The sequence below is a fragment of the Aedes aegypti genome, chromosome 2 (genome assembly GCF_002204515.2).
Source record: "Aedes aegypti strain LVP_AGWG chromosome 2, AaegL5.0 Primary Assembly, whole genome shotgun sequence".
NCBI lineage: Eukaryota > Metazoa > Arthropoda > Insecta > Diptera > Culicidae > Aedes > Aedes aegypti.
This window is the reverse complement of record NC_035108.1, coordinates 98,847,119-98,862,166: the sequence shown is the minus strand read 5'-3', so window position 1 is coordinate 98,862,166 and position 15,048 is coordinate 98,847,119. Positions and strand designations below refer to the sequence as shown.

Genomic DNA, 15,048 nt, shown 5'->3' with positions numbered 1-15,048 from the left:
TAAAAGCCCAATAGAAAAATGACTTATAATATTTAAAGAAGCCTGCAGAGGTCTAATCCCGTCTAAGGCCCAAAGAATTCTTTAAAATTTAGTAAAAAAAAAACGAAATTTCTCGGATAAATCTTAATTTTAGGTACTCCTGGACATATTTCTGAATATTCTCTATAAGTACAGTCGGGTCTCCTATTAAACGCATTCCTATAACGTGCACTCCTATAAGACACACCAAAACGTTATAGGAGACCCAGGGCTTATGGGATTTTCATCACTTTGGGGGTGTCGTTGAATATCTAATATGCCAAAAGAGATAGCACAGTACTGTCTTGGGCGAAGTTTCAGTGCTAAGAACGATCTACCTTTAGGAGTTGAGGATCATCCTTTCAGTTAAAAACTTGACCGATAGGGGCGCTTTTTCTGATTTGCACTGTATGAACCATGAGGGATAAGAATGCAAAATTTTGTAACATACGATATCTCTAGATCCTGATGATTTGGAAGGTTGGTGTCTTCGGAGGAGCTGTTCAGTAGCTCAAGGGTTGACATGCAGTGGTCATTTTGATACGGAATTACTCCAACAGGCGGCGCTAGTAGGCATGGAATTATTACTTGTTTTTAATTATGAATCGTTGTTTACGACTAACCAGCCGAGTGGAAGTTTAACAACTACCGAAAAGCTAAACATTACATATAATTTGCAATTGGATTAGAATTGGAATTGTTGTTGCGCGCATAGCTCAGTAGCCTGACCACTTAGAAAGATGGCGTCTTCGGCAAAGTTGCTCAGGGCTTACATTATTTGAAACGAAAGTTTCGAAATTTTGCCACTAGGCGGCGCTGGTGAGCAAAGAATTTTTGTTTCGCGGATAGCTCAGTACCCTGATCGGTTATTCGTGCGTTCGTGTTCTGTCACTAAATGAGACATTTAATATATCTTATTGTCAATGAATCTCCTGTTTTACCTGTCCGTCGCGTTCTTCTGGCTGTAGATTTTCCGTCTTGTCCAAAAGGTCTATTTATGCCTTACCGCAGGTGTATCGTTTGTGTGTTGACTATTTTCGGCGAACTGGTTCAGAAATCGTCTACACAATTATGAACACACTTTTTCCCTACTTTTTTAAATCAACAACTCGTTCAATACCGTTTTGACTCATATTTCGAACACTTAAGGCCAGCAGTGACTTCAAATGCATCTGGGGGTCATAAATTAGCTCATATTTGTGAAAATTTTAATTTCTTCGCAAAGTCTATCTGTCAGCTGTTGGGTGTGCCGATAAAAATGTTTATTTAATCTTGTTTAGTATTGTTTTTACGTAAAAGTATGTAACAACATTTTGATTCAAATGCCGAACACTGTGTTCATTCTGTCTCATATTCCGAACACCTTGATTCAAATTCCGAACAACACGAATAAAACGTACCCAAATGATTAATTTCGTAAATAAATTCATCTGAGCTAGCTTTAATGACCTCGAACTAGCGAACCATCACTACTCCCGAGGTATAAAATAGTTTTGAAGATGATTAAATTGAATTGTAATTGGCTGCCATTTTCTGGTAATTTGATGACATATTTCAGCGAAACATTTCAACCACATCGTCATACAAAAACCGAGTGTTCGGAATATGAGTCTGTTCGGAATTTGAGACAAAACGGTACCTGCTGTTGCTTCTAGTTCATCAAATTCAGCGCACTTTATTTCTACTTCACTCTACTCCTATCTCTCTTGTTTATGCTTTTCTTCCTTTCACGGTGACGTTTCGAACGCATCTGTCATCTCTTCCCCACTGATTCTCATCTGTCGCTGTCAACGGGGACTCACATATCATGCCTTATCGACGCGGCAGTGCTGCCAGAACATATAGTTTTGTAAATCTTAAGGGTTAAATTTTGTTTAGTATTTATCTTTAAATTTCTAAACAAATTCCAACAAGAATCTTTGGAATAATTATTCAAGATATCCAAGATTTTCAAAATATATCTGATAAAAACTTTAGGAACTTTCTTGAGAAACTCATAAAAAATACATTGGAGCAGTTCATAAGATAATTTTGAAGTTTTCGGAAATTATTGGAAATTTATCTGTGAGAATTAATCTCTAAAGAAATACGTGAAGTGATTCCTGATCAAAGTATTAGTGGCATAAATTGAAAAATTCGCAAACAACACTTTCCACGAATTCCTGGGTAAGTGTATTGTGGGATTATAAAAAGTTTGGCAGCAGGATTTTTATTCAGAAAATCTCTAATAAGTTTCTCATGTTGAAAACACGAGATATATTTTGACCATAACCATCAATAACTACCAACTTTATTCTGAACAAAATGCGTTCATCGAAGTGCAGTTGCCCAGTTCAAACTACCTTCGTTATACCTTTGTTAGTTCGGTTCGGTGCCCTGAAAATTTCAATGAACTTCACGCTCTCCATCTGCCTTCTGTGAATGCCGGTTGCTGACTATGGTGGTAGCTCGCCTCCCGCAAGGTTATACTCTCCCACTACTCGTTGCAGCCGACGACGCTAGTGGATACACGTAGCGCTCACCCGGTGTGCCTAGAATCACTGTAATAAAAAAAATACACTGCATTCGAAATGAATAAGGGATGGGACTTTTCGCTTACTCTCGAAGTGCACATTTAAGTAAATCTCATATTATTGATCAATAACGGCGTCGGCCAAATCCTCACAGTCAGTTGGGATTGGGAAGGAATGTTAGTGTGTAATAATTGTTGCTGCTAGAGACCGCGAATACCTTTGCAACTCCACAATCATCACGCAAAGAGCGTTGATTAATGATGGAGAAAAATGATCTGGGTGTATATTATGGTCAGTGATGCAATTTATGGATATGAAGGGAAAAAAACAATTCTTACCTAAAGAGACAGAGCTTGCTTCTTAGTTTAATGTTCTTATGAGCACTTCCAAGTTATTAAGCTCTTTGGAAATTTCGCATACCATATGCCCAGAGAAGTCAAAAACATTTGATACTAAAATTGGGACAGGGTTTTAGGACCCTATTGATGGTTATTCATATCGCTAAAAACTGTTTCACCACCGGGGCTCTGTTCTGTTGGCTGTACATTGCTTCAAACGTCTTTATGAGGCGGAGGTGGATAGGTTACCTACCTTATGGATGTGTCAGCAGATAGATCTCCACTCGACGATAGTGATGAACGAACCGACGACGATGACCGTAAACTTTATTGGTAACGGTCTAAAGGTGCTCGAGTCGGTGTGCAATCATGTGGAGATATGGTGCGTTCTCTTCCATCATCATTGCAACCCCCACAATGGACGAAAGCGGCGGTTGCCTGCCACAAATGAATGGTTGATATTTATAATGAAATTTTACTACGTGCGTTCGTCATTGCAGTTTAATGGGCTGAATGGTGGGCAGAACGAGCGGGACATTATCGTCGTTACGGTTATTAATGGGGCTCGATTTGTGGCGACCGTGGGTTGGTTGGGTGAGGACAATTTATCAGCTGATCAGTCATTTTGAATACCTATTCATCCATTAGTGTAAATTAATCATTTCCACTCGTCCCTGTTACATTTCAAATATCCCATGAAGCGATTTTCAATACTATAATCTACGCCATCATCGAATTGATATTTGGATTTAAATATTGAGCAACGCAATTGTCTATCGTTGTCACCATTCTAAACATTCTCAGCTAAACATGTAACGAAGATCGAATGCGATCATAGCAACCAGACTGTTTGGTCGATGCCAAGCACGTGACCCATCAAATCTAGATGGCGAAGTGTTTACTTTCGGGACGTGATCCGCCGTAAACAATAGAAAACTCAACGCCTACCCATCGATCATAATTAAAATACATCAAGCGTCTTCCCGATCAGCTTCTTTCAGACAATGGCGTTCTTTTCGAATTAAAAGTTTCCGATTCAAATTAATTGTGTGCTTCGTTTGTTTTCCTTACACCGTGCGTTTACAGAGTATCCCACCGATTGAGCCGATGATTCGTCGAATAGAACGATACTTACCATACCAGCCCTGCAACATAAGCTGATTCCACTCTAGATCTATAGCAGAAATACAAACTCAAAATACTCCAAAAAAAATTGTGATACCATCGAAGCCATTACACTATTTAGTGCGTAAGAAGCAGATCGCCCACAATCAATCACAATGTTGAATCGCTTTCGAGTCCGGAAGGAGAAACCGTACAAATCGGAGAGTATCTCCACGACGGCCAGCACCGTGATACAGGATGCGGCCAAAGACAATCGCAAGCTGATACTGGATAACAGCCGGTGGGAGGCAAGTAGAAGGCGAGGGGGTCTTAAAATGGACTGTGTGACAACACTATTCGATTTATAGTATTATTTTTGTTTCTACTTTTTTAAACATCTTTATCTGATCAATAAATGCTTTCTAATTACAGCGACGGTTACAGAAAGAATTAATGTCCCTCATCAAAGAGCCCCCACCAGGAGTGACGGTGGACGAGGAGAGCGTTAGTCAAAATTTAACTCAGTAAGTATTATTCACTTTACAATTTGTTTGACGTCCTCAATCACTCTTCTATTGTCAGTATGGTCTTGTTAGGCATTGGCGTAGCTAGGATTCTTTTTCTGGAGGGGGTCTAGGAGGGCCTTCGTGTTCATGTTATACGGATGTAATGTCCGATTTTTTAATCATAAATTTCACAAATTTCGTATTTTTTTTTTGGATTTTTGGACATTTTTCTCTTCCATGATTCAAATGTTAGGAATGAGAATGTAAAAGTATCTTAAATCGCTCATTTAGCGGTCATAATAGATTTCAATTTTTAATATAGACACCATAATTTGTTAATAAGTTCAATATTCTCGGATTCTTCAAGGAACATCCTTTGGAGAGTTCCTCTAACAGTTCCTAAACTTCCTATCATATATATTCTTATAGATTCCTGGATTGCTTCTACAAGAAAAAGTAAAAACAAATATTGTGTTTTTCACTTGTTCTTCCGAACCACGAAAATGTTCACATATTTTTTCCTCACTAGAATGCCGTTCTAAGATTCTTCTATTATAGTGAACAAGTGACAATTCATTCATGAAATCCTCCGTCAATGTCTTCTGGGAATCCTTAAAGAATATTCCCTTTTTTCGAATTCAGAAATGAGGACATCTGTTTCTTCAAGAACATCGGGTGATTTGCTAGTATCCATCGTATTAAGCTTTGATCAGTGAGAACCTGCAAATTTCCCAGTATTGCAGTGAATGATGCTGATACAAACCATGCCAAACAATTCTTTCCCAAAACGGCTTTCGCATTGAACAATAAAATTTTGATAAATCTTGATCGTCTTTTTGGAAACAAAGCAATTAAATTGCATCTTGCCGTATACTCAATTCGTCGTATCGTTTTAATTTCTGTCGCAAATTCGTCTCATAACTAAAGGCTCACTGTGATATAGTGAATGGTCAAAATACAACATATCAACGCTATTATTATATGTTTTACTAGAATATATAGATCTATAGATAGAAATACGAAGGTTTTCCATAGTGAAAATAAGTGCCCGGCGAAGTAGGTCATACAGAGGGGCGGGAAGAAACTTTGTTTATTAGTGGTGGTAAAGTGGTGTGACTCAGTCGTCTCAAATCGTGCTCGTCCAGGCGACTTCGGTGAAAAAGTACAAAGTGGATAATTGAACTGAAGTTATTTATCGAAATACAGTAGTTTTATTGCATTTTTGCTGTATAATTGTACGAAACATAACACAAAATTACACTTGGAAAATGAATCTTTGTTGCAGAGAAGTTTGAATATCCGTCGTAGTGGAACATTTTAAGTTTGATACGACGAATAATAGCGCTTAAGATGAAGAAAAATAAGAGGCTCTAGAACTTCAGAAATACTTTTAATTTTTTTTTTGAATTTATCTTTCCATAAATATTTCCAGATATTTCCATAGTTTTTTTTTCTGGATATTTGATGAATGAAATGAAAAAAAAAAAAATTTTTTTTTGATTTCCACAGAATTTATGGAGATATTTTCTGATTTGCTTGAAGGTGTGAAGTAATTCCAGACATAATACGTGAAGAAATATTTTACATTATTTCCAGAGGAATATCTTTTATCATTGAGCAAGCTGGCAGATTACATCGATTTTTCTATTTCGTATAACCGATGCATGTTAGAGAACTTTTGGTAAAAGTCCAACTGATGTCTTGCTGGCATATTATCGACACATATATTGAGGGAATGCAGGAAGGCCTTGAAATAGGATTTTAAGAAGTTTGTTTTAGTGAATCCTTAAATATTTTCGTAATCTGAATCTCGGAAGAATTTATATGCCTTTGTTTTATGTTAAAAATTTTTGAAAAGTATATACAGAGGCCTATAACAGTTTTTTGAAATTGTTCCTTAGGTTAGAGACAACTAGCTCATAGGTTTTGAGCAAAACAGAGCCGCCTATCTCACGTATATGAAGATTCAACCACGGCTCTGCAAAATGAGCCGTTTTTCGATAATATGTTTAAGTTTCCTATGATTTAGGCATGAACCCATTTTATTATTCGTTATGGGCGAATGCTGGAAACAAGGCCTGTGAAGAATTTCACCCCCTCGTTGATGTTTTAGAAGCTTTCATCATAAAGATATTGAACTTGATGACTGCATGATACAGTTTGAAGGTATGCTTCCAATTTATCCAAATTATGGATAACATTAATGTTTCGTTCACATTTTCCTTATAAAAACTATTATAAAACATGAATTTTTTTTCGCATTTTTTATGGACCATGCAAGGATTTTCAGGTAATTTTTAATAAGTTTTTATTTAGATTTTCTAGATAATTTTTTATTGAAATGTTATTACTGATAAATTCTACCGATCCGAAAAAAATGTTTTCTTCTAAGCAATTTTAACAAATTTGATAAATTTGTTTTTCATGTGCAAACTATGAATTATTTTTCAAGATTTTTGTCATGATGCAGTTTAAAACTTTAAATCTAATGTCTTGGATAAAAAAACAGTAATTTCAATTACTGGATTTCAATTTTGAATTTCTAGCATAAATTATTATCACAAAAATTTCGGTATAATTTTTAACGTAGTTGATGGAAAAAAATCTTAAATTTGTATCTAGAAGAATTCTTTTAATTTAAAAAAAAAATGGATTCAAATTATTGAGATAAAAAATTCAATCAAACCTAAAAGTCGAAATTAAACTCAGTATTAGTAGTGAAGTTTCTGAAAAATAAATGTTAAAAAAAATCCTAAGAGCATTTGACGGGATTCTTCGTAAACAAATATTGATGGGATCTAGGAATTTCCGACGGATTTTCTTGAATGACTAAAGAAGAAACTGTAGAAGCCTTTCTGATATACTTTCTGGTGAACGTTGAAATTTGATTTGATAAAAATTTTTGAAATAATTCTTAGTGGAATTTAAGGAAAATATTTGAAGCAATAAAGAAAAAAAAATCTTGAAATATTTCCGGTAGAATAATTTGAGGAGTACATTGTGGAATTCCTAGAGTTAAAATGGGATTGTAATTTTTGGTAGAATATCCCAGGTAAGCATAAAACGTATATCGGTCCCAATCCCCCATATACGGCTAATATAGTGCTACTTAACGGCTTATTGGCATTATATCAGCCGTAAATCAACATTTTGGCCCAATATACGGCTTATTGGTTACCTGGGATCCCTCGAAATTTTTTGGCATATTTTTGGTGGGATTTGGTTCAAAATTATGGATAACTCCAAGTGAAAGTATAATTAATGTCCCATCGAATTCCAGAATTTTCCGTAAATTTTTACAAAGTTCTTAAAGATGCAGCTGGATTCTGGAGAGAGATTGCCCCCTCGTTTCTACGCCAATGTTGTAAGGGCTGGTAGCGAATAAATGTTTAACAAAAAAGAAACATAAAAGACCTTTTGGAGGTCGTCCATAAAACACGTGGTTATTAAAGGGGTAATGGAGGGGGAGGGGGCTGTTTTGGGATTTCGATAGACTTGATTCCTTTGTTTACATTATGCAATTGTTCTAAAACACTAGATACTAAAATTCTAAGAAAATGGAAGTTCCCAATTAGAGTTTTATTGTAGGTATCACAAATTAAATGCCTGTATATTAGTTAAGGGTTCAAGTATACAAGCCTATATTGTTCAAATCAAATCAAAATAAATAGAAACACATCTATAGTAAAGGAATTCTATGTATTGGGTTTGATTTAATTTGTTTGATTCTTTAAGTACTGAAAATATGGTTTTCTTAAAAAGTGCACAAAAGTATTTAGTTTTGCCGTTTAAAAGATCTCTGTAGAATTCAAATTAGGTCAAATGAAACAAACTGCTCTTGCAGTATCAATTTTCATACCATCTGATAGACTTCCAACCATGCCATTGTTTTTCATATAGACGATGTATTGGGGCCTTCCTTAGCCGAGTGGTTAGAGTCCGCGGCTACAAAGCAAAGCCGTGCTGAAGGTGTCTGGGTTCGAATCCCGGTCGGTCCAGGATCTTTTCGTAATGGAAATTTCCTTGACTTCCCTGGGCATAGAGTATCATCGTTCCTGCCACATGAGATACGAATGCGAAAATGGCAACTTTGGCAAAGAAAGCTCTCAGTTAACAACTGTGGAAGTGCTCATAAGAACACTACGCTGAGAAGCAGGCTCTGTCCCAGTAAGGACGTAATACCAAGAAGAAGAAGAAGATGTATTGCATAAATTTACTTAGAATAAAACTATTTAGATCTCTCCGTGGATCAAGTCTACCCAGTCTCCCCTGAGTGTTTTTCCATGATTTGCTTCAGTAATTTCATCAGAAATAAATTGACGTATTTTCTTAAAGTTTTCTTCATATATCTCTCAGAAGATTTCTTCAGGAGTTCATATACTGATTTTTCTACTGACTACCTTAAGAATTTCTCCAAGAACTGCGTTTTTCATACCTTCAGGAATGCATAACAACAGAAATTATTTCAGAGAGATTCCTAAGGGCCTTTCTTAGTCGAGTGGTTAGAGTCCGCGGCTGTTCTAGTGAGGACGTTAATGCCAAGAAGAAGAAGAAGATCCTCTAAGACTTTTTGTTTCAAACAAGTTCTAAGGCCTCAAGGAATTTATCGTCCAAGATTTCCGTTAAGATCACTTTCAAGAAATGAACAAGCAATTTCTTCAGAGAATTCCAGAAATTTCTTAAGATTTTCTACCAAATTAACGATCAGGATCTCTTTAAGATTTCAACCAAGAATTTTCCTAACAAAACATTCAAAAATTACTCCAGAGATTCCTCAAATGATTCTGTCGCAAATTCCTTAAAAACACTATATCAAATTTTTCAAGAAATTTTTTAAGCATTCTTCTAGGCATTCTTCCAGGTATTTTTCAGAGAAAGCTTTCAAAAATTATTGCATAAATTGAAAAAAAAAAACAAATACCAACTTTTTAAGGAAATCCTGAAGAAACCTTTGATAGAAATTAGGAAGTCCTGGAGGATTTACTTGATAAATTTCTAAGATAATTGAAAAACATATCAATCGAAACCTTGCATAACGTCTTGCAGGATTACCTGAAAAGTCTCTTGGAAAAAAATATCTGGCGGAATCCGTGGATAAACTTGTGAAGTAATTCTTGAATGAAATTCAAGAAAGAAATCTAGAAATCCCTAGAGATTTTTTTTTGGATGAACTCCATGAGGAGTCCTAGGTATTAGAGAAATCCTGGAATAAATCTTAAAAGATTTCTTTAGAAAATTCTTGGAGGAAGTTTTAGGGTATTTTTAGGGATAAATTCTTGAAAGTAATTGACAATTTCTGAGAGAATAACGGAAAATTAGGCGCAGGTATTTTTGTACAGTTTTCTGAACGATTTTCTAGTTAGAAACTCTGAAATAAAACTTGCATGAACTCTTGTAGGAATCTTTAAGAGAACGCACAGAGTAACAACTGAAGAAAACGGTGCAAGAATTAATGGCAAAATACCTGGCAGAAATTCTTGTATAGTCTCTAGGCAAACTTTCAGACTAATATCTATGGAAATTACTGGAGGTAGAAGCGTTGGAGTGCTCAAAAATTTCCTAAAGCAGATTCTTGAGGAATTCCTCCAAACACATCTTGACAAATCATTGGAAATTTTTTTGAGAGAACTGGAACAATCTCTACAAGTTTTTTTTTGTATGGATTCTGGGAGGAGTCCCTAAGAGTATTCCAAAATAAAAATAAATGTCTGAAGAACCTGTGGAAAAAACGCATAATAGTCTCTGAAGGCTTCTCTGGAGCCTCTAGAATTTTATCCAATGGTTCACTGCAAGTAGAGTAACAAAAATAAAAATACTTCAGATACAATAAAAGCCTTAAGAAAGAAACCTTTTGCCCTACCTTGTTGAAAAGCTGTGCGTTTACCGCTACGGTTATAGGAACCCCTCTCAAGCCACAGGATACTCGCTTAACATACACATCACGTCATTTTAGCTGCACATTAAGGCGTGGCTTATTTTTCGAAAGTTCTTAAAACAAAAAAAAATCGTGTGCTCTCCTGAATTCAAATCACATAGAAAGATAAATCTCGAAATTTGAGCCAAAACTGTTAAGATGCAGAGGTGGCGCAAGCGGCTTGAAGGTGAATTTTCGAGTTATAAAACATGATCATCAGTGACGTCTTCTATACTTTGTCAATTACTGACCAATTTTGAATCTTCTTGCATCATTCTTTTCAAATTTAAGTTTGTGGAACATCATAGTTGTCTTCAATCAAAACTAGTCTTAGTTAAAAATAGTTTACTCCAAAATTTTCTTCATTTCACTAAAAACATCACCTTTGTTTTACCTTAAATTCGTGAATACTCTACCGATTCCGAATATATTAACATGATTTTTAAGCTAATTTCAATGTTTCTAAAACATGTTTTGACTAAGTTATTTAACAAAAACTGCCCTACAAAATGAAGTCATATTGAAAAATACAATTTTTTAAAAAATTTCGACGGTTAGTAGGTACTACAGCTAAAACTAATTTTCCTAATTGTTTTGAATTTTTGAAAAAGTCATTGCAGAAATTTTCAACAAATCTGATGATAAAAATATATTTGTGTATTTGAGTAAAATATGTGCACTTTTCAACTCGTAATTTTAACAAGATGCTCGATAAATGTCAGTTAAATAGTTAAATAGCAAAAATGTTAAATCCGGCAAAAAAAAAAATGAAAACTCCTAAGAAATTCGTTTTTTTTATGCTAAAATCATGTTTTTGGGTAGTTTTTCATGAAATATGTTGTACACACAGTTTATAAATAATTAAACTGACTTTCTAGTAAGTAAAAAAAAATCGGTTGAGTTTTTATAAAGTATCAGCATAGTGAGATGACCGAGATTTTTTTTTTTTTTTTTATTTTTTTTTTTTTTTTAGCTTGCTGATTTGTAGTTATCTCCATGTTCCATCAGTTTAGTTGATGTGGTACTTGAATGGACCGTTTGGTGATGGAATTCAAATGTGTTTTTCTCTCTTTGTCTATTTTTATCTGTTTTTCGAAACATAATTGAACATAAATATGTTAGAGTGCTTTGTGAAGCCCAAGCAGGACGGTTCGGTTTTGCGTCGTCCGATTGACTTTGATTTGATTGACGGATTCGCGCGTATTTTCATTGCCGGAGAATTTGTTTCCCCTGTTTTGGAGCGCCTTGCTGGGTAGTGCTTTGTGAAGCCCCAGGACAGTTCGGTTTTGCGAGTTCTGTTTGATATATTGACCTTGACGCTTGCTCCTGTGGGAGCGGGTGACGAGGGCAGGATCAAACATGTCGCGCGTCGGTCGAGTGAAGTGAAAAAGTTCCGCTATCGGTTAGTTCTGTTTGCTCTTCGACCTTGGCAGTGCGTCAAGAAAGCCCGAGCAGTCGTCAGCTGTTTTCCCTCTCGAGTCGTGCGCCTATTTTCTCTGAGTGCTTTTATATAGCCGAGCAAACGAGTTAAGCTGAAAGTGGATTGTTGCTGCTCAGTCAAGGATGACGGATCAATTGGTGAGCTCGTTTCATGTTACTATTTCTAATCTATAAAATATGTATGAATGCACATTTAACCGATAGAACGGTAGGACGTAAATATGATTTTTCAACAAACTATGAATGGTTCGTCACTGTGAGTGTCGACATAAACTCTAATTCATGAAGTATTTATGTTTACATTTTTTTGTTTTCTAAACACTCATTTCTTTTTATCTTTATTTTTGTAATTAAAAAAAAACTTTGAATGGTTCGACACTACAAGTGTAGACTTGCGAAAGGTTCACTTTATTCAACAAACTTTGGATGGTTCGCCACTGTAAGTGTCGGCATAAGAATAACAGTGTTCTATGATGTTCCAGCCAATCGAGTTTTTGTTTCTTTTCAAATAAGTAAAATATAATAACACATGCTTTCGTCCTGACAGCTGTAGGAATGTTACATTTAGGTATTTGTTCATCAAACTTTGAATGGTTCGTCACCTCAAGTGTCGGCATAATTTTCCTCTACATAGAAATTGTTAATATCAAATGAAAATATGATATTTTCATAAAAGCATATTTATATTTGACAAATAACTATTTATCATGGTCTAATCACTTATCAAAGTGAACCCTTTGACCCAACGATCCTCCCCATTAACAAACATCCCTCCCAGTAACCTTTGTGGAGATGCAGAGGCAAACACGGTCTCCAAATAGCAAAGGTTACACACTAGCATTCCTTCCCTCAATCCCACCTGACTGCAAGGACGTGGCCGGCGCCGTTATTGACCTTGTATAAATAGAGGCACTGAATTATGCACACTGAAGAAGAATATGGTCAATCCCAGCCGAACTTCTAGTTGATTCTTTGTGCATTTTCACTGACTTCGGTCAATCACGGAATAGCAACCATTGATATGTGTAGTCAGTCTAAGCTAAGCTAAGCTAAGCTAAGTATCGGCATAGTGAGATGACCGAGAGGTATTGGACACGGCTCTGACTCGCAAGCTACGAGTTCCAATCAAAGTCGAGTCTAGTACACGACACCGAAGACGGCCTTATAGTTGAGGTCGAAATATGCGTATTTATCAAAGGATACAAACTCTAATGGATTTAAGTGGTGGAGCTCCCAACCAGGCTTTACGCTTTCTGGATGCGAACAACCTTCCAAACAACTTTGCAAAAGACAGAAACGTTTCATTTTATAAGCATCATGAGATAGAACTGGACCTACTGGGTATCGAATCCAGGCACCTTCAGCATGGCTTTGTTTTGTACAAAAATCTTCCTAAGAAATCTTCATAGACAGAAATCATGCAAATCAGCCAATAACTCCTACCAAAATTGAGTGCCGAACTCGCCAAGTTCAAACAGTAAGTGGCTGTATTAAGCAAATAGTAATAAAATATTCCGACCAAAATTCATTTATTTTTTACTCGGGTGTACTCTAACAACTCTCTTAACTCAATCTTTTTGAAATTATACCGTAAATTTAAGTAACAATTGTACTGCCGTTATACGCATAATTGTCCCATGTTACTTTTTGTGCCTTTTGACTTTTTGTCATCAAACAGTTTATTTTAACGCATAGTTTTAAAAAACATTTACCAAAAATTAACTTTGTTCGGAAACTCAATGAAAAGCAAGCCAAGTCAGTTTGTCCCATCGTTGAATTTCCACGCATAACTGTCCCACTACTGTATTTCTACGCATAACTGTCACACTATACAATTCGCTGCGCTAATCTTGAACAAAATACTCAGTTGTCAGTTTTGAATTAGCTGGTGTTTGGGAAAATCGTTTTGAACATCTTCTTACGTTGGCTTTACATCCCATGTGGAACACAACCTGTTTTATGTGTTGTATTATCGGGATGCATTCGTCATTCATGTGAGTCTGACGTCCAAGTTGATTGAAATTTTCAATATCAAAATATTATGTCCCATCCGTTTTTCAATGAATTTCAGTTGAATTTTAAGGGTCAATCACAATTGTTTTCAATTATTTTTGAATCGCCGTCATCGATTAGAAATTCACCGTAATTTTGGATTCATCACGAGGAGAACTGAAATAATCCCACTTGAAGAATCAGTAATCACTTTAATTTCGAATCCATGGCTTGCGACAAATCAGCTTCATGATTAAGCAAACCAAGTCTAAATAAAAATAGTTCGACCGTTTTTGGATAACTTGCCAACATGCTGGGTTGTTCCGAATACCGGTTCACTGGTGGAAGTGGCCATTATACATCGACATATCAATTTTCATGAATTTGCAAATCAAGTCTACAGTTGGTTTAAATGTATTTGAATGACTTGATCACATGTCGGATTGTTCTGAATTCCCGGTTTCCTGGGAGAAATGGCCTCTAAACTGTCGGTTCTGAAACCTAGCTGGCAACATCAAACTTCATAAATTCACAAATCAAGGCTGAAGAAGGGTAATTCAAAGGTTCCTGGATGACTTGATTACATGCCAGGTTGTTTTGGATATTCTGTTCCCCAGAGGAATTGGATAATTGGCGGTCTTGAGACTTATCTTGCGACATACCAAACCTGATGAAGTCAAGAAGAAGTCAAAGTCAAGTCAAAAGAAGAATAGGATGACCTGGCCACATACTGGGTTATTCCGCATAGTTGGCTCTTTGGTGCAAATTGCAAATATGGTGGTGGTTCTAAAACTGAAACGATGTATCAAATATCATGATATGTATTGCAAACAAAGTACAAAAAAATGTCAAATCGTGTGAAGATTTGTGTCGTGAATTTTATGTTAAATATTTGCTTCGCAGAATGACCTTGAATACGCAGATGAGTTTCTATCAAGCCTGCAACTTGAAGAGTCGATTTAGAAATTTATTACATCTTATAAATTCTTTTATATTTCTTCACTCTTTTTTTCACTAACTCATACATTTTCTCATTATCATACACACAGAAAACTTTGCTTTCCATCCCAAACTATAAAATCTTTTTTTTTCACTTCCCCACACGTGGCTCCACTTGAGCCTTCATTAGGTGTTTTAACATAGTCTTACGGATATACGGCCTCTACATTTGGTGTAATCTATACGTAAGAACGGTCATCTACAGCAGTATGCTTAGCACATAA

The 15,048-nt window shown here is 35.9% G+C and overlaps 1 protein-coding gene across 5 annotated transcripts in view; it reads left to right on the top strand.

Moving 5' to 3' along the window:
* LOC5570741 (ubiquitin-conjugating enzyme E2 W) overlaps positions 1-15,048 on the top strand; it is a 205,852-nt gene that overhangs the window by 173,463 nt on the left and 17,341 nt on the right. For 4 of the 5 annotated variants that reach the window (XM_021841668.1, XM_021841667.1, XM_021841666.1 and 1 more), the window contains exons 3-4: positions 3,956-4,281; positions 4,406-4,497. In XM_021841668.1, coding sequence (XP_021697360.1) covers positions 4,150-4,281; positions 4,406-4,497 — 224 coding nt within the window. In that variant the 5' untranslated portion in view covers positions 3,956-4,149. The remainder of the gene's footprint in view (positions 1-3,955; positions 4,282-4,405; positions 4,498-15,048) is intronic. The other variant, XM_021841669.1, reaches the window with a different exon arrangement.